The sequence below is a fragment of the Bufo bufo genome, chromosome 2, assembly GCF_905171765.1.
Source record: "Bufo bufo chromosome 2, aBufBuf1.1, whole genome shotgun sequence".
Lineage (NCBI taxonomy): Eukaryota > Metazoa > Chordata > Amphibia > Anura > Bufonidae > Bufo > Bufo bufo.
In genome coordinates, this window is record NC_053390.1 from 35406726 (window position 1) to 35429688 (window position 22963).

The 22963-nt window shown below is 47.2% G+C and overlaps 1 protein-coding gene across 4 annotated transcripts in view; it reads right to left on the reverse strand.

Annotated features, from left to right (window-relative positions):
* Nucleotides 1–3363: 3363 nt before the first annotated feature.
* Nucleotides 3364–22963, reverse strand: part of ANKRD55 (ankyrin repeat domain 55) — a 63560-nt gene continuing 43960 nt past the window's right edge. For 3 of the 4 annotated variants that reach the window (XM_040420915.1, XM_040420913.1, XM_040420916.1), the window contains 4 exons: nucleotides 22677–22844; nucleotides 20536–21191; nucleotides 15129–15230; nucleotides 3364–3887 (listed from right to left, as the gene is read on the reverse strand). In XM_040420915.1, coding sequence (XP_040276849.1) covers nucleotides 3628–3887; nucleotides 15129–15230; nucleotides 20536–21191; nucleotides 22677–22844 — 1186 coding nt within the window. In that variant the 3' untranslated portion in view covers nucleotides 3364–3627. The remainder of the gene's footprint in view (nucleotides 3888–15128; nucleotides 15231–20535; nucleotides 21192–22676; nucleotides 22845–22963) is intronic. The other variant, XM_040420917.1, reaches the window with a different exon arrangement.

Genomic DNA, 22963 nt, shown 5'->3' on the forward strand with positions numbered 1-22963 from the left:
GGCGTAGAGGTTGTTCACACAATATATTTTTTTTATTTTTGCAACAATTTCAAAAGTGTTGCCAAAAAGTCAGAAGAAAAACAACAAAAACATCTCATGTAAATACACGCCCAAAAAAATAAAATCTGGGTTAAAAATTGGGATCTATCTCTGTTAAACCCCCTTAGGGGGCTTAATGGGGGGGGGTAACAATTTATGTTATCTGTTGCAGGCAGCTTTAGCTTTAACCCTTGTGGGGATTCGCTCCGCAGTATAGAGGCAAAGTACACAGTTCATGAATCAAACAGCTGTGATTATTCACACATTGGTGTATCACAAAACGTGGGTGGCTTGGTGTTTGTTCACACACAAGGAAAGTCCATAAACAATAAAAGTCAGCCGTTCAGCTGTTAGCCGTTCAGCCTCATTAAGTACATAGGTGGCCTGTTCGCCTTTAGAGGGGCCTGAGTCCTCCAGCCCGGCTCAAACCTCAAATCCCAGCACAGCCCTCAGTTCACAGCACACAGACTCATGAGCTCCACTGTCAGAGGGAGGTAAATCCACCACACCAGGCAGTGCTGGCTGGTTTTTATGCCTGGCAAAACCCGGCCTGGAACATGGGGAGTAGTCACCCACCCAGCACTTTGACTACTCCTAGTAAGAGACGTCCCACATCAGCTATGACAACCATGCTTAATCTCAAGTTGTCAATTAGCAATAGCTGCTGCTGACACATAAAATACCGGCTCTTACTTCACCGAGGCCAGGAACCTCGGTGACACATCCACAATGATTCCAGGTACCTTCTTACACCCTCCAAAGTGGTTGTCCCATCACAAGGCTAGGACGCATAATTTCCTGATCGGTTGGAGGTCTGTCGGAGAATAAGAGGGGCACCTCGGGTGCTGTGCTGCAGTCACGGGGCCACAGTGCTAAACCAGTATTGTGGATCCTTCACCTTAAGGATTTATGAAGGTCTCGGCAGTCGGATCCCCTCCAATCAGAGAATGATGGTGTGTTCTAGTAATGCAACTGCAAAACTACCAAAAGTGATAAAAATGCACATTCATTGGAAACTTTTTAATTCATTGGCTTGCAATGTAGGTTTTTTCATGACGTGTACTGTAGGGCTGTTTTTTATAATAGTATTATTTTTCTATTTTTTGTCTTTCTTCGCATACAAGTTTGCTCTGGTATTTTTGTTTTTTTACTACTGGAAATCACTTACTCTATGTGTTTTTTTGTGACCTTTTTCTTTTTAAGACAAAGGTGTGGATGGCGTGTTTTCTCAGATAGAAAAGGAAATAGAAAAAAAATACCTGTGAAAACCGTAATTGCTGCAGGCTGTTTTTTTACAAAAGTGAAAAAAAATGGCAGTAGCCCCAAAAAAAAGTTTGTCCTGCATTTTATATTTCCTATAGATTTTCAGCTAACATCTAGAGCTGGGTTTTTGATGCAAGGGATGCCATAAACCTTTGTACGTGTATTGATTAAAGGGGTTGTCTGGATGCTTAAAGGGGTTGTGCTAGAATGAGTTTTGGCAAACTTGGTCGGACCTGTAAAGGGAAGCTTAGTTACCTGCTTCACGGCGCCGACTCTCCGCTCCTTCTCCTCCAGGCCTGCGATGCTCCGCTGGGCTCCCTCGCTGTAAACATCCAGTTTGACATCACTCTAGCCAATCACTGGCCACGGCAGAGACCGGATTCCCTTGTGTCACGTGACCATTTGTCACAACCTTGCAACAGCCCCTTTAATATTGATGGCTTATCCTCAGTATAGGTCATCAATATCCTATCAGTGGGGGTCCGACTCCTGGCAACCGCCGATCAGCTCTATGGGTGAAAGGGACCGCTGATAAAGAGGGAATTTCTGGCGCTGCAGCTCGGGGACGGAGTTCTTCTTTAACTGTCCTCATAGGAAAACAAAAGGAAGCTCTTCATAATGAAAGGGGATATTGAGAGGATGGAGACAGATGAGAGGTGAACACCGTCTCGTGCTGAGTGCAAGAAATGCATTGTGTTCTGCTTCCTCTTGGCTTTCCTCACACCACATTGATGTTGAGGTGACATACTTAAAGGGATATGGCTGAGCCGGGTCCTCCAGAGCAGAGCTATGGCTCATAGGTGATGGGACACCCATGTTGATTGTCCCCAATAGGACATTTTAGGGGAGGTAAAAAAAATATCAATGGTAGGTCATAACTAGAAAAGGATGGGCCCCATAGCAAATTTTTGAATGCCCCCTGTGCAACTTATGCAAACCCACCCCCGCAGAGCTAGTCAAGATTGCCCATGCACACCATCCCCCCCACTTGCTCAGTAGTTATGTCCCCTTAGTGCCCCCACACAGTAGAATGCCCCTTTAGTGTCCCCAAGCAGTAGTTATGCCCCTTTAGTGTCCTTACAGTTGGGCTTCCCCCTTAATGCCCCCACACACAGTAGATATGCCCCCTTATTGCCCCCTTCACAGTAGTTATGACCCCTTAGGGGTTATCCAATCCCTGTGATGCCCCCAAAATGCCCGGTTACCTCATACAGGTTATACTTACCCTGTTTCCCAGCACCCGAGTTGCTCCTGATGGCCGCCGCTGCATCTCCCCGTCGCGTGAATCAAAATATCTGGGTGCCACTAGGGAGGCTCGTCTCCGTAGCAGCCTGCTATTGGCTATACCCCTTCCCCCGTCGCCGGATGTTTTGATCCACACGACGGGGAGATGCAGCGCCAGCCGGCAGAGTAAGTATAACCTGTATGAGGTGGCCAAGCATTTTTGGATAACCCCTTTAAGCCCCCTTGCAGTAGTTAGTTCTTCTGCACAGTTGGGCTGCACCCTTGAAGCTCCCATACACAGTAGATATACCCACTTAGTGCCCCCCTCACATTAGTGAAGCTCATGTGGTGTTAATAATATCAAAAACAGTAATACTCACCTAGCCCCATTCCCCTGATGAACAAAGCACACCCTGCTCTCCCCGGCAGTAATGAAGCAGTGATGTCTCGGTGAGCTGAGAGCACACAGGCCGAGGACAGGCTGGGGAATGATCCTCATCCCATGCCCTTTTTTACTCAGCCCAGCAGGCACCATGATGTCAGTGCATCACTCCTGTAGTGGAGAGCACAGGCCGGGGAATGAGACCTGGGCCACAATGGCCCCCCTACCACCATGGTACCTGTAACAGCCAATACAGTGGTTGTTTTACCCCTAGTCCTGAGAGGCAGCTTGCTGTAGCAGAAAACACCCCCCCCCCCCCCGACCCCCCAAAGCCCTGTCTGCAGAGGAGCCCAGGCAAGTGAAACTCCGTCCCTTAGTCCCAATGCAAAAATCAAAAAGGAATAAGGCAAATATTAGGAACAGAAGGAAAATCTTCTTTGCATATTTCCATTTTATTTAACATTTTTAGAGCAAATATCGGATAGAAAACGGTAACAGTGAAGAACATACAGAACGTAAAGATTTCTTGAAAATCTCTCCAACAATTTCTCATGGAAGATCACAAAAGAGACAACGTAGAAAATGATCCTTTAAAAAAATAGCAAAAAAACCCAAAGTCATGTCCGTTCTCATCCAGGTTACAAATGACTCACACAACGCTTATCTCACAAATCCGACTACAGGGTGGCAGACATGGTACGCATGGATGGGGGGGGGGGCTAGTCGCTGGTGTCAGACTTATTCGGGGAGGACTTAAGGCCTTCTGTTGTGCTCTGCCCCCTCTGACTTGGGATGGCTGGGAGAACACGCGTCGTCCTCAGGGGTTCTCGTCTCAGGACGGGGAGGAAGGAATACAAAGAGTGACTCTGGGGTTTGGAAATGATTAATGGAGATAAGCTGTTTCCAGTTCGTAACGAGTTTGAAGGCAAAGACATTGACTTCTTCACGCCCTGACAGACTGGACCAGTTGGCAGCTGGACTGGAGGAGAAGAAAGAAAGAAATAAAGTTACATTAGTTACAATCAAACTTTGGTGAATTCTCTTGGTTGTTCATCTGGGAATGTTTTTTTTTTTTTTAAAGGGTCAGAAGTAGTGACACTCGCCTCACCAATCCTTGTCATTACTGTTCTGAACCGTTCCAATGCTTCCCAATCCTTACTGGTCTTTACATTCTGGTCCCTCTTGACAAACAGGAATTGACTGCTCAGCCAATCACTAGCTGAAGGTGTGGCGGCTGTGGCCAGTGATTGGTTAAGTAGTCACTTTCTGTGTGTCGAGAAGGAGACGGGAGCAGAGACAGTCAGAAATACAAGACGGGATTGGTAAGGTGTTTTGTAGTGTTGATCAAGCACCCGAGTATAATGGAAGTCAATAGGAGAACCCGAGCATTAAACCAGGCACCCCCTGCTCTGAAGAGGGAAGGGTGTCTGGTTCATAGGAAAAGGTCAGAAATTGATGGGAACACCACTCGGGAACACCATGGGGAGGATGTCTGGATGCATCTTGGACTCCCAGGTCGCTGCAGTGAATGATGTTGTCCGAGTACTACGCCACTTTTACAGACTGACAATAATACGCATCAAACCGAAGATAAAATAGATTTTAGAGGAAAAATTGTTAGGAAACATTCTTTCCTGTATATTAACTGTATATAAAGTGCAAGTGCTGCCAAAAATTACAAGGAAGAGGCACTCCGATACAACCTGTATATCACATAAAAGAGGGCCTCATTCACATTGTGGTAGAATTGTTCAGGTAGTGGGACTCCTACACTCATAAAGCCTATGCACTAAGTGAAAGGGCAGCCAAAAATTACAAGGAACCGGCACTCCAATACACACTTTCTTACACATAAAGGAGGGCATCATACACAGCCTTGAAAAATTATGATTGATGGCCTGCTGGTGACCCTCAAAAGCATTTGGAGCAAGGGCCTGCTGATCTGACCATCTAAAATATAATGGGAGAGGGCCTGCTGCCGCTTTGGTGACTCTAGATAACCTGGGGCCGTTCGCACGTCCCCGTGACGGCGACGATCTATTCGGATGTCTGCCCTATCAACTTTCGATGTTATTTTCAGAGCAAACCATGTAGACCATGGGTATCGGGGGAATCATGGTTCGATTCGGGAGAGGGAGCCTGAGAAACATCTACGGCTACCACATCCAAGCAAGGCAGCATGCGCACAAATTACCTATTAGGTATAATTAGGTGAGGGCCTGAAGGTGAGCTGACCCTGTAAAAGATTTTAGGTGCGGGCCTGCAGGTGAGCTGAACCTGTAAAAGATTTTAGGTGCTGGTCTGCTGGAGAGCTGACCCTCTAAAAAATTATATGTGAGGGCCTGCTGGTGAGCTGACCCTGCAAAACATTGTAGGTGAGGGCCTGCTGGTGAGCTGACCCTCTAAAAAATTATATGCGAGGGCCTTCAGGTGAGCTGACCCTGTAAAAGATTGTAGGCGAAGGTCTGCTGGTGAGCTGACCCTGTAAAAAATTATATGCGAGGGCCTGCAGCTGGGCTGACACTGTAAAACATTATATGAGAGGGCCTGCTGGTGAGCTGACCCTGTAAAAGATTTTAGGTGCGGGCCTGCTGGTGAGCTGACCCTGTAAAAGATTGTAGGTGAGGGCCTGCTGGGGAGCTGACCCTCTAAAAAAATTATATGCAAGGGCCTGCTGGTGAGCTGACCCTGTAAAAGATTTTAGGTGCGGGCCTGCTGGTGAGCTGACTCTCTAAAAAATTATATGCAAGGGCATTCAGGTGAGCTGACCCTGTAAAAGATTGTAGGTGAAGGCCTGCTGGTGAGCTGACCCTCTAAAAAAATTATATGCAAGGGCCTGCTGGTGAGCTGACCCTGTAAAAGATTTTAGGTGCGGGCCTGCTGGTGAGCTGACTCTCTAAAAAATTATATGCGCAGGTCTGCTGGTGAGCTGACCCTGTAAAACATTGTAGGTGAGGGCCTGCTGGTGAGCTGACCCTCTAAAAAATTATATGCGAGGGCCTTCAGGTGAGCTGACCCTGTAAAAGATTGTAGGTGAAGGCCTGCTGGTGAGCTGACCCTGTAAAACATTGTAGGTGAGGGCCTGCTGATGAGCTGACCCTCTAAAAAAGTATATATGAGGGCCTGCAGCTAAGCTGACCCTGTAAAACATTATATGCGACAAATAAGTATGTTGATATGATGGAAGAGGAGAAGGAGGATAAGAAAAGGAAGATTCAACCATATACCCTTGTTTGTGGTGGAAGGGGTGCATGGGAATACAGTGTATTCAGTACATTATAAACAACACATTTAAAGTGCCTTTATGTTCATCATCAGCTCAGCTCTCCTCTGGTGGGGTCGAGAAGTCATAGTCAATCCAGGCCTTGTTCATTTTTATAAAAGTCAACCTGTCAGCATTTTCAGTTGACAGGCGGATACGCTTATCTGTTATAATGCCACCAGCAGCACTAAATACCCGCTCAGACAAAACGCTGGCGGCAGGGCAGGCCAGCACCTCCAAGGCATGGAGCGCCAGTTTGTGCCATGTGTCCAGCTTGGACACCCAGTAGTTGTGAGGCTCTGAGGGATCACTGAGAATGCTGACACGGTCTGCTATGTACTCCTTCACCATCTTCCAAAATTTTTCCCTCCTTGTGACACTAGGCCGCGCATCAGGGTGAGGCTGCTGGCGGGGTGTCATGAAACTGTCCCAGGCTTTGGAGAGTGTTGCCCTGCCTCTGCTTGAACTGCTGTGTGTTCCCTTTGTCTCCCCTCCTCGGTTGGCCAAGGAACTACGTACTCTGCCGCCAGCGTTGTCAGATGGAAATTTTTGGAGCAATTTTTCAACAAGTACCTTCTGATATTGCACCGTTTTGCTCGTCCTCTCCACCTGAGGAATGAGAGATGTAAAGTTCTCTTTGTAGCGGGAGTCGAGAAGGGTGAACACCCAGTAATCCGTATTGTCTAAAATGCGTATAACGCACGGGTCGCGGGAAAGGCAGCCTAACCCGAAGTCAGCCATGTATGCCAGAGTCCCAACAGACAAGACTTCGCTGTCCTCATCAGGAGGATCACTCTCAATCTCCTCATCCTCTTCCTCCTCTTCTGCCCACCTACGCTGAACAGATGGAATTAAACTTCCATGGGTACTACCCTCTGTAGCGGAGGAAACAGTCTCATGCTCCTCCTCCTCCTCTTCATCGTCCAATTCGTGCTGAGAAGACGAACTGAGGGTGGTCTGGCTATTACCCTGTGTAGAGTCTTCCCCCATTTCAAGTGCTGCTTCAGCGTTGACAGACATGTCGATGACTTGCAGAAATGTGCACACATGCGGCACACCTTCACAAGTAGCTCAGGCAAATTAGGGTAGGTTTTGAGAAACCGCTGAGCCACTAAGTTTAAGACGTGGGCTAGGCATGGGATGTGTGTGAGCTTGCCAAGCTCCAAAGCCGCAACCAAGCTCCGGCCATTATCAGACACAACCATGCCTGGTTCTAGGTTGAGTGGCGAGACCCAAATCTCAGTCTGGTCTCTTATCCCCTGCCACAGCTCTGCGGCGGTATGCTGTTTGTCCCCTAAGCATATCAGCTTCAGCACGGCCTGTTGCTGCTTCCCCACTGCAGTGCTACACTGCTTCCAGCTACCGACTGATGACTGACTGGTGCTGCATGTGGATAATTCGGAGGTGGAAGTGGAGGAGGAAAAGTGGTGGTTGGAGCCACTAACGTAGGTGCTGGCGGAAACCCTGATCAACATAGGGACCGCAATCCTTGGCGTCGGTAGCACCTGTGACATCCCAGCACCTTGTGGACACTGTGACAGCCTCAGTGTCCACAAGCCTAAATGGCAACATTTCCAGGGCCAGTAATTTGGAAAGCTGCGCATTTAGTGCTATGGCCTGTAGGTGGGTGACTGGGTATTTGCACTTGCGTTCAAATTCCTGGGGTAGGGACATTTGCACGCTGCGCTGGGACACGGAATGGATGTGGTTGCTGATGGTGCATGCGAAGGTCCATGTGCAGGGCAGGAGGCATCCGGGCCTGCGTCTCGGACAGGGGATTGGCCAGCACGTAACACAGGGGAAGAGGAGGCAGTGGTGTGACCCGCAGACACAGATTGTGGACCCAGGCATTCGGCCCACCTATTACGGTGCTTTGATGCCATGTGGCGGATCATGCTGGTGGTGGTGAGGTTGCTAGTGTTCATGTCCCTGCTCATTTTCGCATGGCACAGGTTGCAAATTACAATTATTTTGTCGTCTGCACTTTCCTCAAAAAAGCGCCATACTGTGGAACACCTACCCCTTGGCAAGGGATATTTCCACAAGGGGGTGCTCCGTGGAACAGTTGCGGGCCTGTTTGGTGTGGCCCGCCTTCTCCCTTTTGCCAGCCCACTGCCTCTTCCAGCCTGTTGCGGTGCTGCAGATCCCTCCCCCTCTGTACTGCTGTCCTTGCTCGACTTTCCACCTTCCCAGGTTGGGTCAGTGACTTCATCGTCCACCACCTCCTCTTTCACTTCCTCACTGTGCTCATCCTCCTGACTTGTTGACCTAACCACTACCTCAGTGATTGACAACTGTGTCTCATCCTCTTCCTCAACTTCTTGAGACAGTAATTGCTGGCATAAAACATTTCCATACCTGAAGTGCTACAACATATAATACTATATATAATATAATACAATAAATAAATAAAAAATAGCAAAATGTAATTGATCTACTCCAAAATATTATATATAGTATTATATGTTGTAGCACTTCAGGTATGGAAATGTTTTATGCCACGGGTGAACTTGTTTGCACAGGTGTCTCGCGTCCACCGGGCTGATTTTTGACTCACCCTGGTTTTCTGAGACTCCTCCTTATGGGCGGATGTCTCGAGGTTGGGCCTTATTTCAGCCGGGTGCACGCCAGACACCTCAGATCATGAGTAAGAACGACACCGTTCGAAACGCGTAGATCGTGGGGAGCAGTGGGTTCCTGTGTCACTGTTGCTGTCTGTACCTGCATTTTGGTGAAGAATTTAATAAAGACCAGGATTTTTGCACAAAACGTCCTTTGGTGCCGGAGCATTTTTCCACTTTGTCTACTTACCGCTGGACTGGCTTGAGTCCGCCCCGTGCACCGTTACACAGGATCGGAAGGTGAGCTGGCTGTAACCCTTTTCTCATCATCATCATCCACCTCATTAAACAGTAATTGCCATTCCCCACCGTCATCTTCTTGTGACTGTGGATGCTCAAGAGTTTGGGAATCAGGGCACAAGATCTGTCCCTCTTCAAGATTGCTTGGCAAGAGGGCCAAATCAAGGAATGTCGAGGAAAAGAGGTCATCGGAATATCCGAGTGGGTGATCACTTGTTTGGCCAGACTCTCCATGGTGGGAGGAAGGAGTATCAAGACTGGACTTGGTGGAAGAGAGGGTGGTGCTTAACCGACTGGAAGCATTATCTGCTGTAATCCAACCGACCACCTGGTCGCACTGGTCTGACTTCAAGAATGGTGTCCTGCGCCGCCCTGCAAACTGAGACATGAAGCTAGGTATCGTAGACGACTGTTTTACTTGTGCTCTGGCACCAAGCAGTTTCAACGCACCGAGGGCCACGGCCTCTGCGTGCACCACGGCCACTTCCCCGTCCCTTACTGCTCGCCTTCTTCATTTTAAATTTGATATATGCTTTAAAGTATGTCACACGTACAGTAGCGTCGGATTTGGAAGTGTATGCGCAAAAAAATTAAAAAAGGTATTTGGGATGTGGAAACGTTACACAGGAGATATACCGCAGATAATGTCAATGCTGTCCCCAGCGGCTAATAAAAAATTACAGTGAAGGTCACAGGTATTTGGGATGAGGAAACGTTATACAGGAGAGGTACCACCGGTAATGTCACTGTCCAAAGCGTCTACGTAAAAAGTACACTGTATGTCACAGATAAAAATTTTAAGCGCACACGTTACACTGGAGATGTGGCACTGGTAATATCACTGTCCGCAGCAGACACCGTCTATTGAAAAAGTACACTGGATGTCACAGATATTTTTTGGATGCGCACACGTTACACTGGAGATGTGGAGCAGCTAATCTCACTGTCCGCAGCAGACACCGTCTATTGAAAAAGTACACTGGATGTCAGATATTTTTTGGATGCGCACACTTTACACAGGAGATGTGGCACGGATAATTTAACTGTCCGCAGCAGACACCGTCTACGGAAAAAGTACACTGAATGTCACTGATATTTTAGGAATGCGCACACTTTACACAAGAGATGTGGCGCGGATAATTTAACTGTCCGCAGCGGCCTATTAGACGCTATTTAGCACAGGATGTGCTAAAAATATATATTCCTGCTGTCGCATACAATAGTCCTTAAAAAGACTTTTGGGTCTCTGAAAAGATTTTCTAATAAAAATCTTCCAATAACACTCCCTATACTCTGTCCTTTCCTATGCACAGCTCTCCCTAAGACTGAGCAATTTAGCGCAGGTTGCGCTACAAGCATATTTTGCTGCTGTCACACACAATAGTCCTTAAAAGGACTTTTGGGTCTCTGAAAAGTTTTTGTAATAAAAATCTTCCAATAACACTCCCTACACTGTCTTTCCTTTCCTATGCTCAGCTCTCCCTGACTAAGACTGAGCCGAACACGTGTCATCGGGTGCTTTATAGCACCCGATGACACGTTCCTGCCAGCCAATCACTGTGATGCCAGTAGCCAACATGACTATGGCATTACAGTGCGTGCCAGTACCTCCCTGCACGTTTATTGGCATATAGCAGCCAAGAAACGTGCGGGGAGGAGACTTGAGCATTGCGCTCGGGCACATGTGGTACTCGGCCGAGTAACACCATGTGCCGAGCATCGAGATGCCGAACTAGTGTTTTTTGTTTTTTTTTTACTTTTGAAGTCATTCTACCCCTTTTTTATATTTATTTCCCACCAGAGAAACCCTTTAACTTTATAATTAAGATTTGACGTTGATGGGATCAATACAACAGAAATGTTGCACATATTCGTGACTGCATTGGAGGAATGTGTAGGAAGTGGTCACCTAGGGTTAGAAGCCGCTTCGAGGATTTTGTTGATTTAGCTGTTTTTGCATTTCTTTATTAGATCTGCTCAGGTGGAATATTAAAAAAAGCTCAATGCTTCAAGTTACAAACCAAGGAGCAAATCAGATCTCATCGGCCTAAGCCATAGTGGACTGGAAGAAAACAGCAGAATTCCCAGGTGCAAGACCATCGAGAATATTAGCATCTGTCACGGACGTTCCCGCGACAGGTGGAAGGAGATCGGTGAGACTGGCAACACGTGGTTTGATCTGCAATGTTTTCTGTTTGGATCAAATGACGTCTGTGTTGTTTCTGGTGCTTGCCAGACCTTCTTTCCCCCGATGTGGCTATTATTGTCATTTAACCTTTTCTATTTATTGTTGTTTCTCCCACCATTCTATGCGGTTCCTAGCTTCTGTTTGAGTTGTGGATAGCTGGTGTGTGGATCTCAACTGAGTTCCTGGTGCTGCCATAGCCACTAAAAGTTAAGTGTTTTCTTTCCCTTTTGTATTTTGTTTGGGTTATTTTGTGTGTTGCATTTCCCTGTTATTAGTATTAAGGCCTGAGGGAGACTCCTGTTCGTCCTTCCTTTTGGAGGAACAGGTTGTCTCAGTCCTGACATTAGTACCAGGGTCCTATAGGGTGAGTTAGACATGGTATACTATCCTTTGAATAAACCTATATATCTATAGTCTGTAATCTCTTGAGCTCCCTCTAGTGGCGACTGTATATATCTGTATGCAGTAATCTCCTGAGCTCCCTCTCGTGGTGACTGTATATATCTGTATGCAGTAACCTCCTGAGCTCCCTCTAGTGTTGGCTGTATATACCTGTATGTAGGAATCTCTAGAGCTCCCTCTCGTAGTGGCTGTATATACCTGTATGCAGTAATCTCCTGAGCTCCCTCTAGTGGTGGCTGTATATATCTGTATGCAGTAATCTTCTGAGATCCCTCTAGTGGTGGCTGTATATATCTGTATGCAGTAGTCTCCTGAGTTCCCTCTAGTGGTGGCTGTATATATCTGTATGTAGGAATCTCTAGAGCTCCCTCTCGTAGTGGCTGTATATACCTGTATGCAGTAATCTCCTGAGCTCCCTCTAGTGGTGGCTGTATATATATCTGTATACAGTAATCTCCTGAGCTCCCTCTAGTGGTGGCTGTATATATCTGTATGCAGTCATCTCCTAAACTCCCTCTGGTATTGGCTGTATATATCTGTATGCAGTAATCTCCTGAGCTCCCTCTAGTGGTGGCTGTATATATCTGTATGCAGTAGTCTCCTGAGTTCCCTCTAGTGGTGGCTGTATATATCTGTATTTAGTAATCTCCTAAACTCCCCCTATTAGTGACTGTATATATCTGTATGCAGTAATCTCCTGAGCTCCCTCTGGTAGTGGCTGTATATATCTGTATGCATTAACCTCCTGAGCTCCCTCTAGTGGTGGCTGTATATATCTGTATGCAGTAATCTCCTGAGCTCCCTCTAGTGGTGGCTGTATATATCTGTATGCAGTAATCTCCTGAACTCCCTCTAGTGGTGGCTGCATATATCTGTATGCAGTAAGCTCCTGAGCTCCCTCTAGTGGTGGCTGTATATATCTGTATGCAGTAATCTCCTGAGCTCCCTCTAGTGGTGGCTGCATATATCTGTATGCAGTATGCTTCTATGCTCCCATTAGTGGTGACTGTATACAATGATCCCTCAAGTTACAATGGCCTTAGGATGCAATATTTTCAACATACAATGGTCTTTCCTGGGCCATCATAAGTTGAATCGACACTCAACATACAATGTTTCAGACTCAGATCCAAGCAATTAACATGGCCATGTCTTTGGTAACACACATGTATTGTTTGTCTTGTAGCTCCTCTTTACAGTACAGTGCGGTACTACATCTCCTGTACTGCCCTATGTCTATGCCAGGATGAGCTACTCCTTTGAACACCAGGTGAAGGCAGCTCCATTTTATTTTTCTGGTACACTGTGTATTATACAGGACCCTGAAGAAGTCCCTGTCCTCATCATAAAAAGCAACTTCCAGCTTCCAGCACCTGTTCCTATTATATGTAAGGACTTGCTTTATTGTTTTTAGTTATTGCTTATTTTTGAAAGTGTAACTGACATTTATTTTCATTTTCTTCTAATGTTTAGGGACAGTGAAAGGGAATATTTGTCAAATGCACTTTAGGCCTCATACATACGACCGTTTTTCGGGTCTGCATCCGAGCAGCATTTTTTGCGGCTCGGGTGCGGACCCATTCACTTCGATGGGGCCTCAAAAGATGCGGATAGCACTCCGTGTGCTGTCCGCATCCGTTGCACTGTTCCGTGGCCCCGCAAAAAAAATATAGCATGTCCTATTCTTGTCCATTGTGCGTAGAAGAATAGGCATTTCTACAATGGGCCTCCCGTTCTGTTCCGCAAATTGCGGAAGGCACACGGGTGGCTTCCGTTTTTTATGGATCCGCGGTTTGCGGACCGCAAAAAAAGACACGGTCGTGTGCATGAGGCCGTATTTTGATGAACTTGAAAATTTATGTGAGAAAACGTGCCCTGAAATTTCCCTGAACAGCACTTTCTAAATGACAGTACAACGCAGCGCTCACTGGAAAGATGGCTGGGGTTAATTCTTTTTCCCTCCCTCCTGTCTCTTATATGTTTTTAGAAATTAACATCTTTATTATGCATACGTATTTGCTCTTCCCTCCTGCTATATTGACACTGATCAGCGTGGCCAGTGCTGACTAAATAATTCTGTATCCCAGGCGCGCTGAGTAACTAACCACCCGCCGAGAGGTGCAAGGCAGATGGTGCAGTCAGCACTGGCTATTAAGGAGGACCCCCCCTCCAGTTTTTTCCCTGGTTGCAACATTTAACTTATAAATAATGAAAAGAAAGTTATTTTGTTTCCTTTCAGCAGATACCGTTGCAGCGTGTTACCGTCTGAGGAGACAGGATTTCCTGAGCCCGCCATGCACAGCTCCTCCATTATCTGCTCTGCTCTTGATGTTGATTTCTCTCACCCTGAGAATCACCTTCATTGTGTTTGTTTTACTCTCGGTAGAAAAAGTTTTATAAAACTCAAACTATTTGTTCTAAGTTTTCCGGCTGATAATGCGCTAACCTTGTAAAATATCACTTCTCCGATACTGGAGCGATAAAGGGAAAATACGTGAGGGTTTCATATCTGTTCCTAATTTTTACTGCATCTATTTATTATCAGGGATGCTCAACCTGCGGCCCTCCAGCCGTTGCAAAACTACAACTCCTAGCATGCCCTAATAGCTGTAGGCTGTCCAAGCATGCTGGGAGTCTGAGTTTTGCAACAGCTGGAGGGCCGCAGGTTGGGCATCCCTGATTTAAATAATTCGGACATAAATCTGATTGATGGTGAATAGGAGGAAAGTAAAGTTCCTCTTATCAATACTTGACTTGTTAGAGCAGCGTTTAGTGCTCCAGAGCTGCTGTGTTTACTACGGGATGAGAATTTGTAAGTACGGTCAGCCCTATTAGAGCTATGTAGCTACGTTTTCTGGTCAACCTGTCACTCACCTTTATACCCGTACAGCCCTAACCGATTGCTTGGAGTGTACTGTAGCTATAGAGGGACACAACCCTTTTAAATCGTACCACCACTCATTTGCGGTATCTCTTCGGATCTTCACCTTCATATTTTGAAGGCTACTAATCTAGCATGAAACAGTGATCTGTTCAAGCTGGTTATAAGCTTCATTCCTTCCATTCATTTCATTATGGGGCAGAGTAAGAAGAGATTTATATTACTGCAGTCCTGTAATTCCTCCCTGCTGTGTATGAAAAATGGAGCTCTGACCCAGATATATTAAAGGGGTGATCTGTGAAATGATAGTTCATCATTATCTTCGGGATAGGTCATCATTATGACATCAGTGGGGGTCCAAGTCCCGGCATCCATGGACAGCACCATACATTGTATAGTGACAGTCCTTGGTATTGCAGCTCAGCCCCATTGAACTGTTTCGGGAAATGTTTTTTTACAGTACTTCGCAAAGTAATAACTTCGGCTCATCGGAGCTCCTGCTCTGTAAAGTATTGGAATAAAGTTTTATGCGAATCGACTTCGGATGTTTCATCCGACGCCGATTCGCTCAACCCTACTGAGGATACTGAGGCATGGCTGACTTCGTCTATTCCCGTCCTACTTACTTCTCTTAACACAGTGATCCGGTAAAGGGGCCAAGCTATTCCGCGTCAGACGCGGTTCTTTAACTCTCGGCTTTTCCTGGGAGAGATGTGCGGAATCATAACCTGAAAATGGAGACAAACAGCAGCTGAAATATCAAATATTAACCAGGAAAACAAACACTGAAGAACATGAATAACGAGCGCGTCCGACGTGGACCGGAGAGACACACAGGCCTAGTGAGCAAACACAGAACTAGCAATCGCACACATAGCTAGTGATCACACGCAGGCCTGGTAATCGCACACAGGCCTGGTAATCACACACAGGCCTGGTAATCACACACAGGCCTAGTAATCACACACAGGCCTGGTAATCACACACAGGCCTAGTAATCGCACACAGGCCTGGTAATCACACACAGGCCGAGTAATCGCACACAGGCCTAGTAATCGCACACAGGCCTAGTAATCACACACAGGCCTAGTAATCGCACACAGGCTGCGAGTGCACACAGCCCTACTAGTCACACACAGGCCTAATGATCGCACACTGGCCTAGTTAGGGTAGCCATTCAGGCCACCCTCAAAAGAAGGACTTAAGAAACATGCCCCCAGGTCCCAGTAATCACACACAGGCCTAGTAATCAAACACAGGCTTAGTAATCAAACACAGCCCTAGCAATTACACACAGGCTTAGTAATCATACACAGGCCTAGCAATCGCACACAGGCCTAGCAATCGCACCAGTGGCGGATCCAGAGCCTGGTCTCGGGAGGGGCACTTCCAGATTATTTTCTGTCCGCCGCCACAAAACAATGGTGCTTATAGAACAGACTACACACTGTAGAGGTATACTGTATATTGTGTGGCACAGTGTAGAGGTATACTGTATATTGTGTGGCACAGTGTAGCGGTATACTGTATGGCACAGTGTAGCGGTATACTGTATATTGTGTGGCACAGTGTAGAGGTATACTGTATATTGTGGGGCACAGTGTAGAGGTATACTGTATATTGTGTGACACAGTGTAGCGGTATACTGTATATTGTGTGGCACAGTGTAGAGGTATACTGTATATTGTGGGGCACAGTGTAGAGGTATACTGTATATTGTGGGGCACAGTGTAGCGGTATACTGTATATTGTGTGGCACAGTGTAGCGGTATACTGTATATTGTGTGGCACAGTGTAGGCTATATGTGTATAACAAACATTTCCCATGAAAACTTACAATTACTTGGCTTGGCCCTTGGGGATCTCGGACACCACTTCCACACTTGCCCGGGGGCTCGGCGGAGCTGATGTGTTTTATCCTAATGAGAAAGATTTCTTAATAAGGATTTGGAGAAGGGGCAGAGGGATAGCAGAGCAGAGAGAGGCTGGTGCTGCTACTAGGGGGTCATACCATGGGGGAGTAATAAAGCCCACCATAATGCCCCCCCAGTAGAAATAATTCTCCTTATAATGTGACAGTGCAAAAAATACCCCCTTGTAATGCCCCCAGTTGAGCTAATGTCCCCATAGTCTGTGCCCCCATAATGTGCCAGTATAAAATACCCCTATATAGTGCCCCCAGTAACTGCCTCCATAGTGCTCCTCTCCCCCTTTCCTCCTAGTGCCCCCCATAATGTACCAGTATAAAATGCCCCAGTAGATGCCCTCAGTGTCCCCCATAATTTGCAAGTATAAAATACCCCTTCTTAGTGCCCCCCGTAGATGACCCCATAGTAGTCCTCTCCCCCCTTCCTCATAGTACCCACCATAGTTTGTCCCAGTAAAAAAATAATACTGTACAGAGCCCCCCATATAAAACACCCCTTCTTTGTGGCCTCAGTAGATGCCCCTATAGTGCCCCCAATAATGTGCCAGTAATAACAGCCCCCCATCATGTGCCAGTAATGACAGCCCCCCCTTGTGCCAGTAATGACAGCCCCCATTATGTGCCAGTAATGACAGCCCCCCATTATGTGCCAGTAATGACAGCCCCCCATTATGTGCCAGTAATGACAGCCCCCCATTATGTGCCAGTAATGACAGCCCCCCCATTATGTGCCAGTAATGAGAGCCCCCCCATTATGTGCCAGTAACGAGAGCCCCCCCATTATGTGCCAGTAGCCAGAGACCCCCATTATGTGCCAATAGCCAGAGCCCCTCATTATGTGCCAGTAGCCAGAGCCCCCCATTATGTGCCAGTAGCCAGAGACCCCCATTATGTGCCAGTAGCCAGAGCCCCCCATTATGTGCTAGTAGCCAAAGCCCCCCATTATGTGCCAGTAGCCAGAGACCCCCATTATGTGCCAGTAGCCAGAGACCCCCATTATGTGCCAGTAGCCAGAGACCCCATTATGTGCCAGTAGCAACCAGTATTGTACACAAAAAAAAAAAAACACTTATACTTACCTCCTTGGCAGCGTTGCGATGCAGGCCTCTTCGGCCTGTGTCCCGCGCTGTACGGCTCAGGCGGCGCGATTACGTCATCGAGCCACCTGCGCCGGCCTCTGAGAGGCTGCCGGCCTAGTGCCTGCAGCCTATCAGAGGAAGGGAAAGGGACACGCCTCTCCCTCACCTGCCTCAGCACAGTCATCTGTATCGCTGTCCTGAGGACGGCGATACAGATGACTATGGAGATGAACGCTTCCACAATAGAAGCGTTCATCTCGCTGTGCCCCACCGCCGCCCCCCCCCCCCCCCCCCCCACTTCTGAGCAGCTCGGGGGGGGGAAATTTCCCCATTGCCCCCCCTGGATCCGCCAGTGAATCGCACACAGGTCTAGTGATCACACACAAGCTTAGCGATCACACACAGATCATCCACAGATCCTCTATAACAGTGTGTCATCCACACATCCCCCATAACAGTGTGTCATCCACAGATCCCCCGTAACAGTGTGTCATCCACAGATCCCCCATAAAAGTGTGTCATCCACAGATCCCCATAACAGTGTGTCATCCACAGATCCTCCATAAATGTGTGTCATTCACAGATCCCCCATACCAGTGTGTCATCCACAGATCCCCCATAACAGTGTCATCCACAGATCTTCCATAACAGTGTGTCATCCACAGATCCCCCATACCAGTGTGTCATCCACAGATCCCCCATAAGTGTGTCATCCACAGATCCCCCATACCAGTGTGTCATCCACAGATCCCCCATAAGTGTGTCATCCACAGATCCCCCATAACAGTAATATCTGCAGTGCCCCCATAACAGTGTCATCCACAGATCGTCCATAATAGTGTGTCATCCACAGATCCCCCATAACAGTGCGTAGTCCACAGCTCCTCCATGGCACATATAAATGGCACACAAATTTCACATGTAGCTTTTTTATGGCAACAGAAACGGAAATATTGGCATGTTAATTGGACTTCGTATGTACACAGGCAGTGGCGTAGCTATAGGGGTCGCAGCGGTCGCAGTTGCGACCGGCCCCTAAGCCAGGGGGGCCCAGAGGGCCCCTCTTGCCAGTTGTACTGTACTTTTCCTTTTATAAGATGCAGTGCATCTTATAAAGGGAATACTAGTGAGCGCCTACATAATGGAAGCGCTCACTAGTATGCAGGAGGAGGAGGCGGGGGTGAAGCTCTGTGAGCGCTGTACTTACCCCTCCTCCTGCTTACTCTTCTCAGGTCCCGCGCTGCTGTGTCCTGGCTGCCTGCAGCGTCAGGACGTACAGAGGGCACTCTGACCTGACACTGCAGGAGGTGAGGTGACTGTGCAGCGCGGGCCCTGAGAAGAGAACCAGGACAGGGAGAGTGGCAGCAGGAGACAGGAGAGGTAAGTTATTTTATTGTTTTACAGTCTGATCTGAGGTCTGATATAGAGGTCTTATTGGGGGTCTGGAGAGGTTTAATGGGGAGTCTGGAGGTCTTACTGGGGGTCTGAAGTGGTCCTACTGGGGGTCTGGAAATGTCTCACAGGGGGTCTGGAGGTCTGGAGAGGTCTAATGGGGGTTCTGGAGATCTCATTGGGGGGTCTGGCGTGGTCTCACTGGGGGGGGGGGGTCTGGAGTGATCTCACTGGGTGGTCTGGAGGTTTAACTGGGGATCTGGATAGGTCTAAAGGTCTGACTGGAGGTCTGGAGAGGTCTAATGGGGGGTCTGGAGGTCTGACTGGGGGTCTGGAGAGGTCTAATGGGGTATAGACATCTGATTGGGGGTCTGGAGAGGTCTAATGGGGGTCTGGAGGTCTGACTGCGGGTCTGGAGAAGTCTAATGGGGGTATAGACATCTGATTGGGGGTCTGGAGGTCTAATGGGGTCTCATCTGAGGTCTTATATTGGGTCGGGGTCTTACATGGAGGTCTAATGGGGGGGTCTGATCTGAGGTCTAAAACTGGGGTCTGACAGAGGTCTAAAGGGAGTTTGGTCTGAGATGGGGGGTCTCATTTAGGGATTTATATGGGGGTCTGATCTGAAAGGGGTATTTTTTGTACTGGTGCACACTATAAAGGGGTGTTTTTGTACTGACGCACTATCTGTGTGGTACCAGTATTTTCAGTGGGACTGTTTCTGCAGGATAACATTGGGGGCACAGCGGACACAATATTGGAGGTGGCAGGATGTGGTGTTGAGAAGGTGAGGAGGATGATGGAAAAGTAGGAAAGTAAGATGTCTGTTTGTTAAACTCTGCAGAGATGAGGCGCGACTAAAAAAAGTCACCATGGTGGTCTGGTCTGAGAGGAGAAGAAGAGAAAAGAGAATATCTACATCAGAGAAGAGAAGTCACTGGATGGAAGAGGTACGTACATATGTGGGGCTGTATTCTCCTGTATGTTCTGTAGGGCTGTATGTAGTGTTTTCCAAGTATGTCTTTTAAGGGGTTGTCCGCTTTTTTTTTCCGTACGAGCGCTGCCTTCTCTGCTCTGTTTACCTAATCATCACTGCAAATGCTACGGCGAGCAGGTGAACAGAGCAGAGAAAGCAGCTCTCATATAAGCGCTGCCCTCTCTTCAAACAGCTGATCGGCGGGGGTGCTGGGGGACCCTGCCAATCTGATATTGATGACCTAAGGAAAGGGGTTAGGTTGAGAATTTGGCATGGAGGGGGGGTTAAAATTTTTGCCTAGGGCAGCAGAAAAGCTGAGTGAAGGGGGGGGGGGGGGGCAAGCTGAACTCTTGCAATAGGGCCCATAAGCCTTTAGCTACGCCCCTGTCAGGTATAACGAAGTATGGCCTCTATGAGAGAATAACGTATTATTATGGAGCCATATGGAGCCCCATGTGGGAGAACACAGTTCCTAGCTTCCTACATACAACTCTGCTGTTTGCAGGAGGCCTAAGTGTAATGAGACCTCATTAGATACCAGATCCCATAATACCCACCAAGAGATGACTTCCATGTGCATGATATCCTTTCAGGATCAGTGTAATATATGAGACTATATTAGTCAGAATGTTCTGTATTACAGTCATCGATTGCATTACCTGAATGTACATTGTCCATATGAGGAAGGTGAGGAGGACAGAGGCCATCAATATGATTGGACTTTTTGGACAGTACACAATGTTTGGACTTCTCTGGTTGAGGTGAAGTCCATGCCTTATGGGGGAGAATTTGGTTAGCAGCTATATTCCAGGGATTGTCTTGCAAAGCATGACCACTATTTCTGTGGTCGAACAAGTCATGCTCACTCTTGCTCTTCTGAGATCTGTGTGCAAAATGGAACGGGTTACTCTGGGGGATATCCGTCGTCATTTGTGAAGTTGTTAAAAAAGTGTTTCCAAGAGTGATAGGAGGGAGACTCTGCGTTCTTATGGGTGGAAGACCTTTGCAGTTCTGCTTGTTGTCTGGCAGCAGATACTTCTGTGACTCCACCGTCCTTTTTTTGCAGTTGACCAAGCTCACGTGATCGTCTTGGGGATCTTTGCAGTTTGTGTCCAGGATACAGTCAAAGGTGGTGATGATATCATCCACCTCCGAGGTCTCCTCTCCATTATACCTGAGTTTGTCTTTCTGGTGGGCTTTCTGGTCCACCCTCTTCTTCTTACACAAAAAGATTTGATTTAGCACAGTTAGACGTCCTTCTTTCCTCATGGCTTTAGTGCCTGGTGAAGTCAATGGCTGGAAGGGATCTGGTCTACTGCAAGCAGAAAGAACATGTTATGTTAAAGGGATGTCTCATGAAGATGGTCAAGCCCTATTAGGACATATGGTCGTCAGAGAGGGGAGATCCACCACTTGGGACCTGCCAGGATGGAGGAGTTCCTGTGGCTGGTCATGGCTTTTCCTAGCAAACTACTGTGCATGGAGGAGAGGGAAGATCTGAATCTAAAAATGTGAAATTGGTGGTAAGCGATGGGACAACCCGAAAAATAGGTGCCTGGTTTATTTAAAAAAAGTAGCAAAATACTCTGAGGTTGGTCTCCTATTAAGGAACCTCATCTATCATTCAGTGGAGAGAATGGCTAAAAAGAGTGTCTGGAGCATCTGGCACTTCTATGCATGAAATAGATTTCCCTGAGAACTGTGTGTAATACTTCATTTCTCCTGTGGTGGTGCTGCAGGAAAACTGAACACTTGCTGCTTCACAGATGATTGCTGGTGATCCCAGCAGCACAGCACCCTGTGACCAGGTTTTCATTAGAGGATCCTTCTAACAAAAAGAGATTGTCCAAAAATGTAGCAGCCCTTTAAATTACGAATTAGACTTTCCATTTGTACATCTAATGTAATGCTCAGAGTACTCCAGGTATGTTGCTTTACTTATCTTGTAGCAATCTTAGCCCGATCCTTCCAGAGCTGTCTTTATAATTCTGCTGGCTACTAAGTTCACATCTCCCAGCAACCTCTACTGGTCTAGTGTCTGTATAGACAGTGGAGCAGGGTGTGTGCACTTTATGACAGCTGCAATGAATGAGAGCCAGTATAAAGAGAAATGCCATAGATTATAACAGATTTGAGATGGTGATGGGACACTGCCCCTCCCCCAGAGACCAGAGAGTGACAGGGAGCCTTATGCATTAAGCTCCTGAGCTCCCTCTAGTGGTGGCTGTGTATATCTGTATGCAGTAAGCTCCTGAGCTCCCTCTAGTGGTAGCTGTCTATATATGTATGCAGTAATCTCCTGAGCGCCATCTAGTGGTGGCTGTATATATCTGTATGCAGTAAGCTCCTGAGCTCCCTCTAGTGGTAGCTGTCTATATATGTATGCAGTAATCTCCTGAGCTCCCTCTAGTGGTGGCTGTATATATCTGTATGCAGTAATCTCCTGAGCGCCATCTAGTGGTGGCTGTATATATCTGTATAAGTTAGTATTCTGGCTTCCAGTAGTACAGTAGAGCTGTCTTTATATTACCCTCTCTCTAACAATAATGAGATAACTGTGCTCATCTGTCCTAGTCTATACAGCAAAGCTGAAGAGTTAGCTGCAGAAAACAGCTTATTGTGACCTCTAGTGGCCAACGACTGTACTGTAGGACTCCAGACAAACATAAAAATAACTTAAATTAAATGTCTATAATAAAATCCTGATTTTTATAACCTGTCGTTTTCTGAGGATACACACACTTGCGCCAAATAACATATGAATGTTTTCTGCGGATGGTTGGTATTCAGAGGATGTTACCTGTTTTCCTGAGAAAGCAGCTTGATGCAAGCGGTGTGCCCGCAGTACATGGCATAGGTCAGGGGCGTATTTTCATTGATGTCCCTGGGGTTCATATCTACTCCTAACTTCAGCAGCATCTGCACACAATCTGCTTTTCCGGCGGCTGCAGCCCAGTGCAGCGGAGTTCTGCACAGAAAATGACAAATACATATGATAAGGAGATATCTCTGCAGTACCACAGGTGGCAGGCACAGTCCAGACCCATCCCTGTATTTCATGGGTGGCATTCAGAGTAGTGTCTGGTG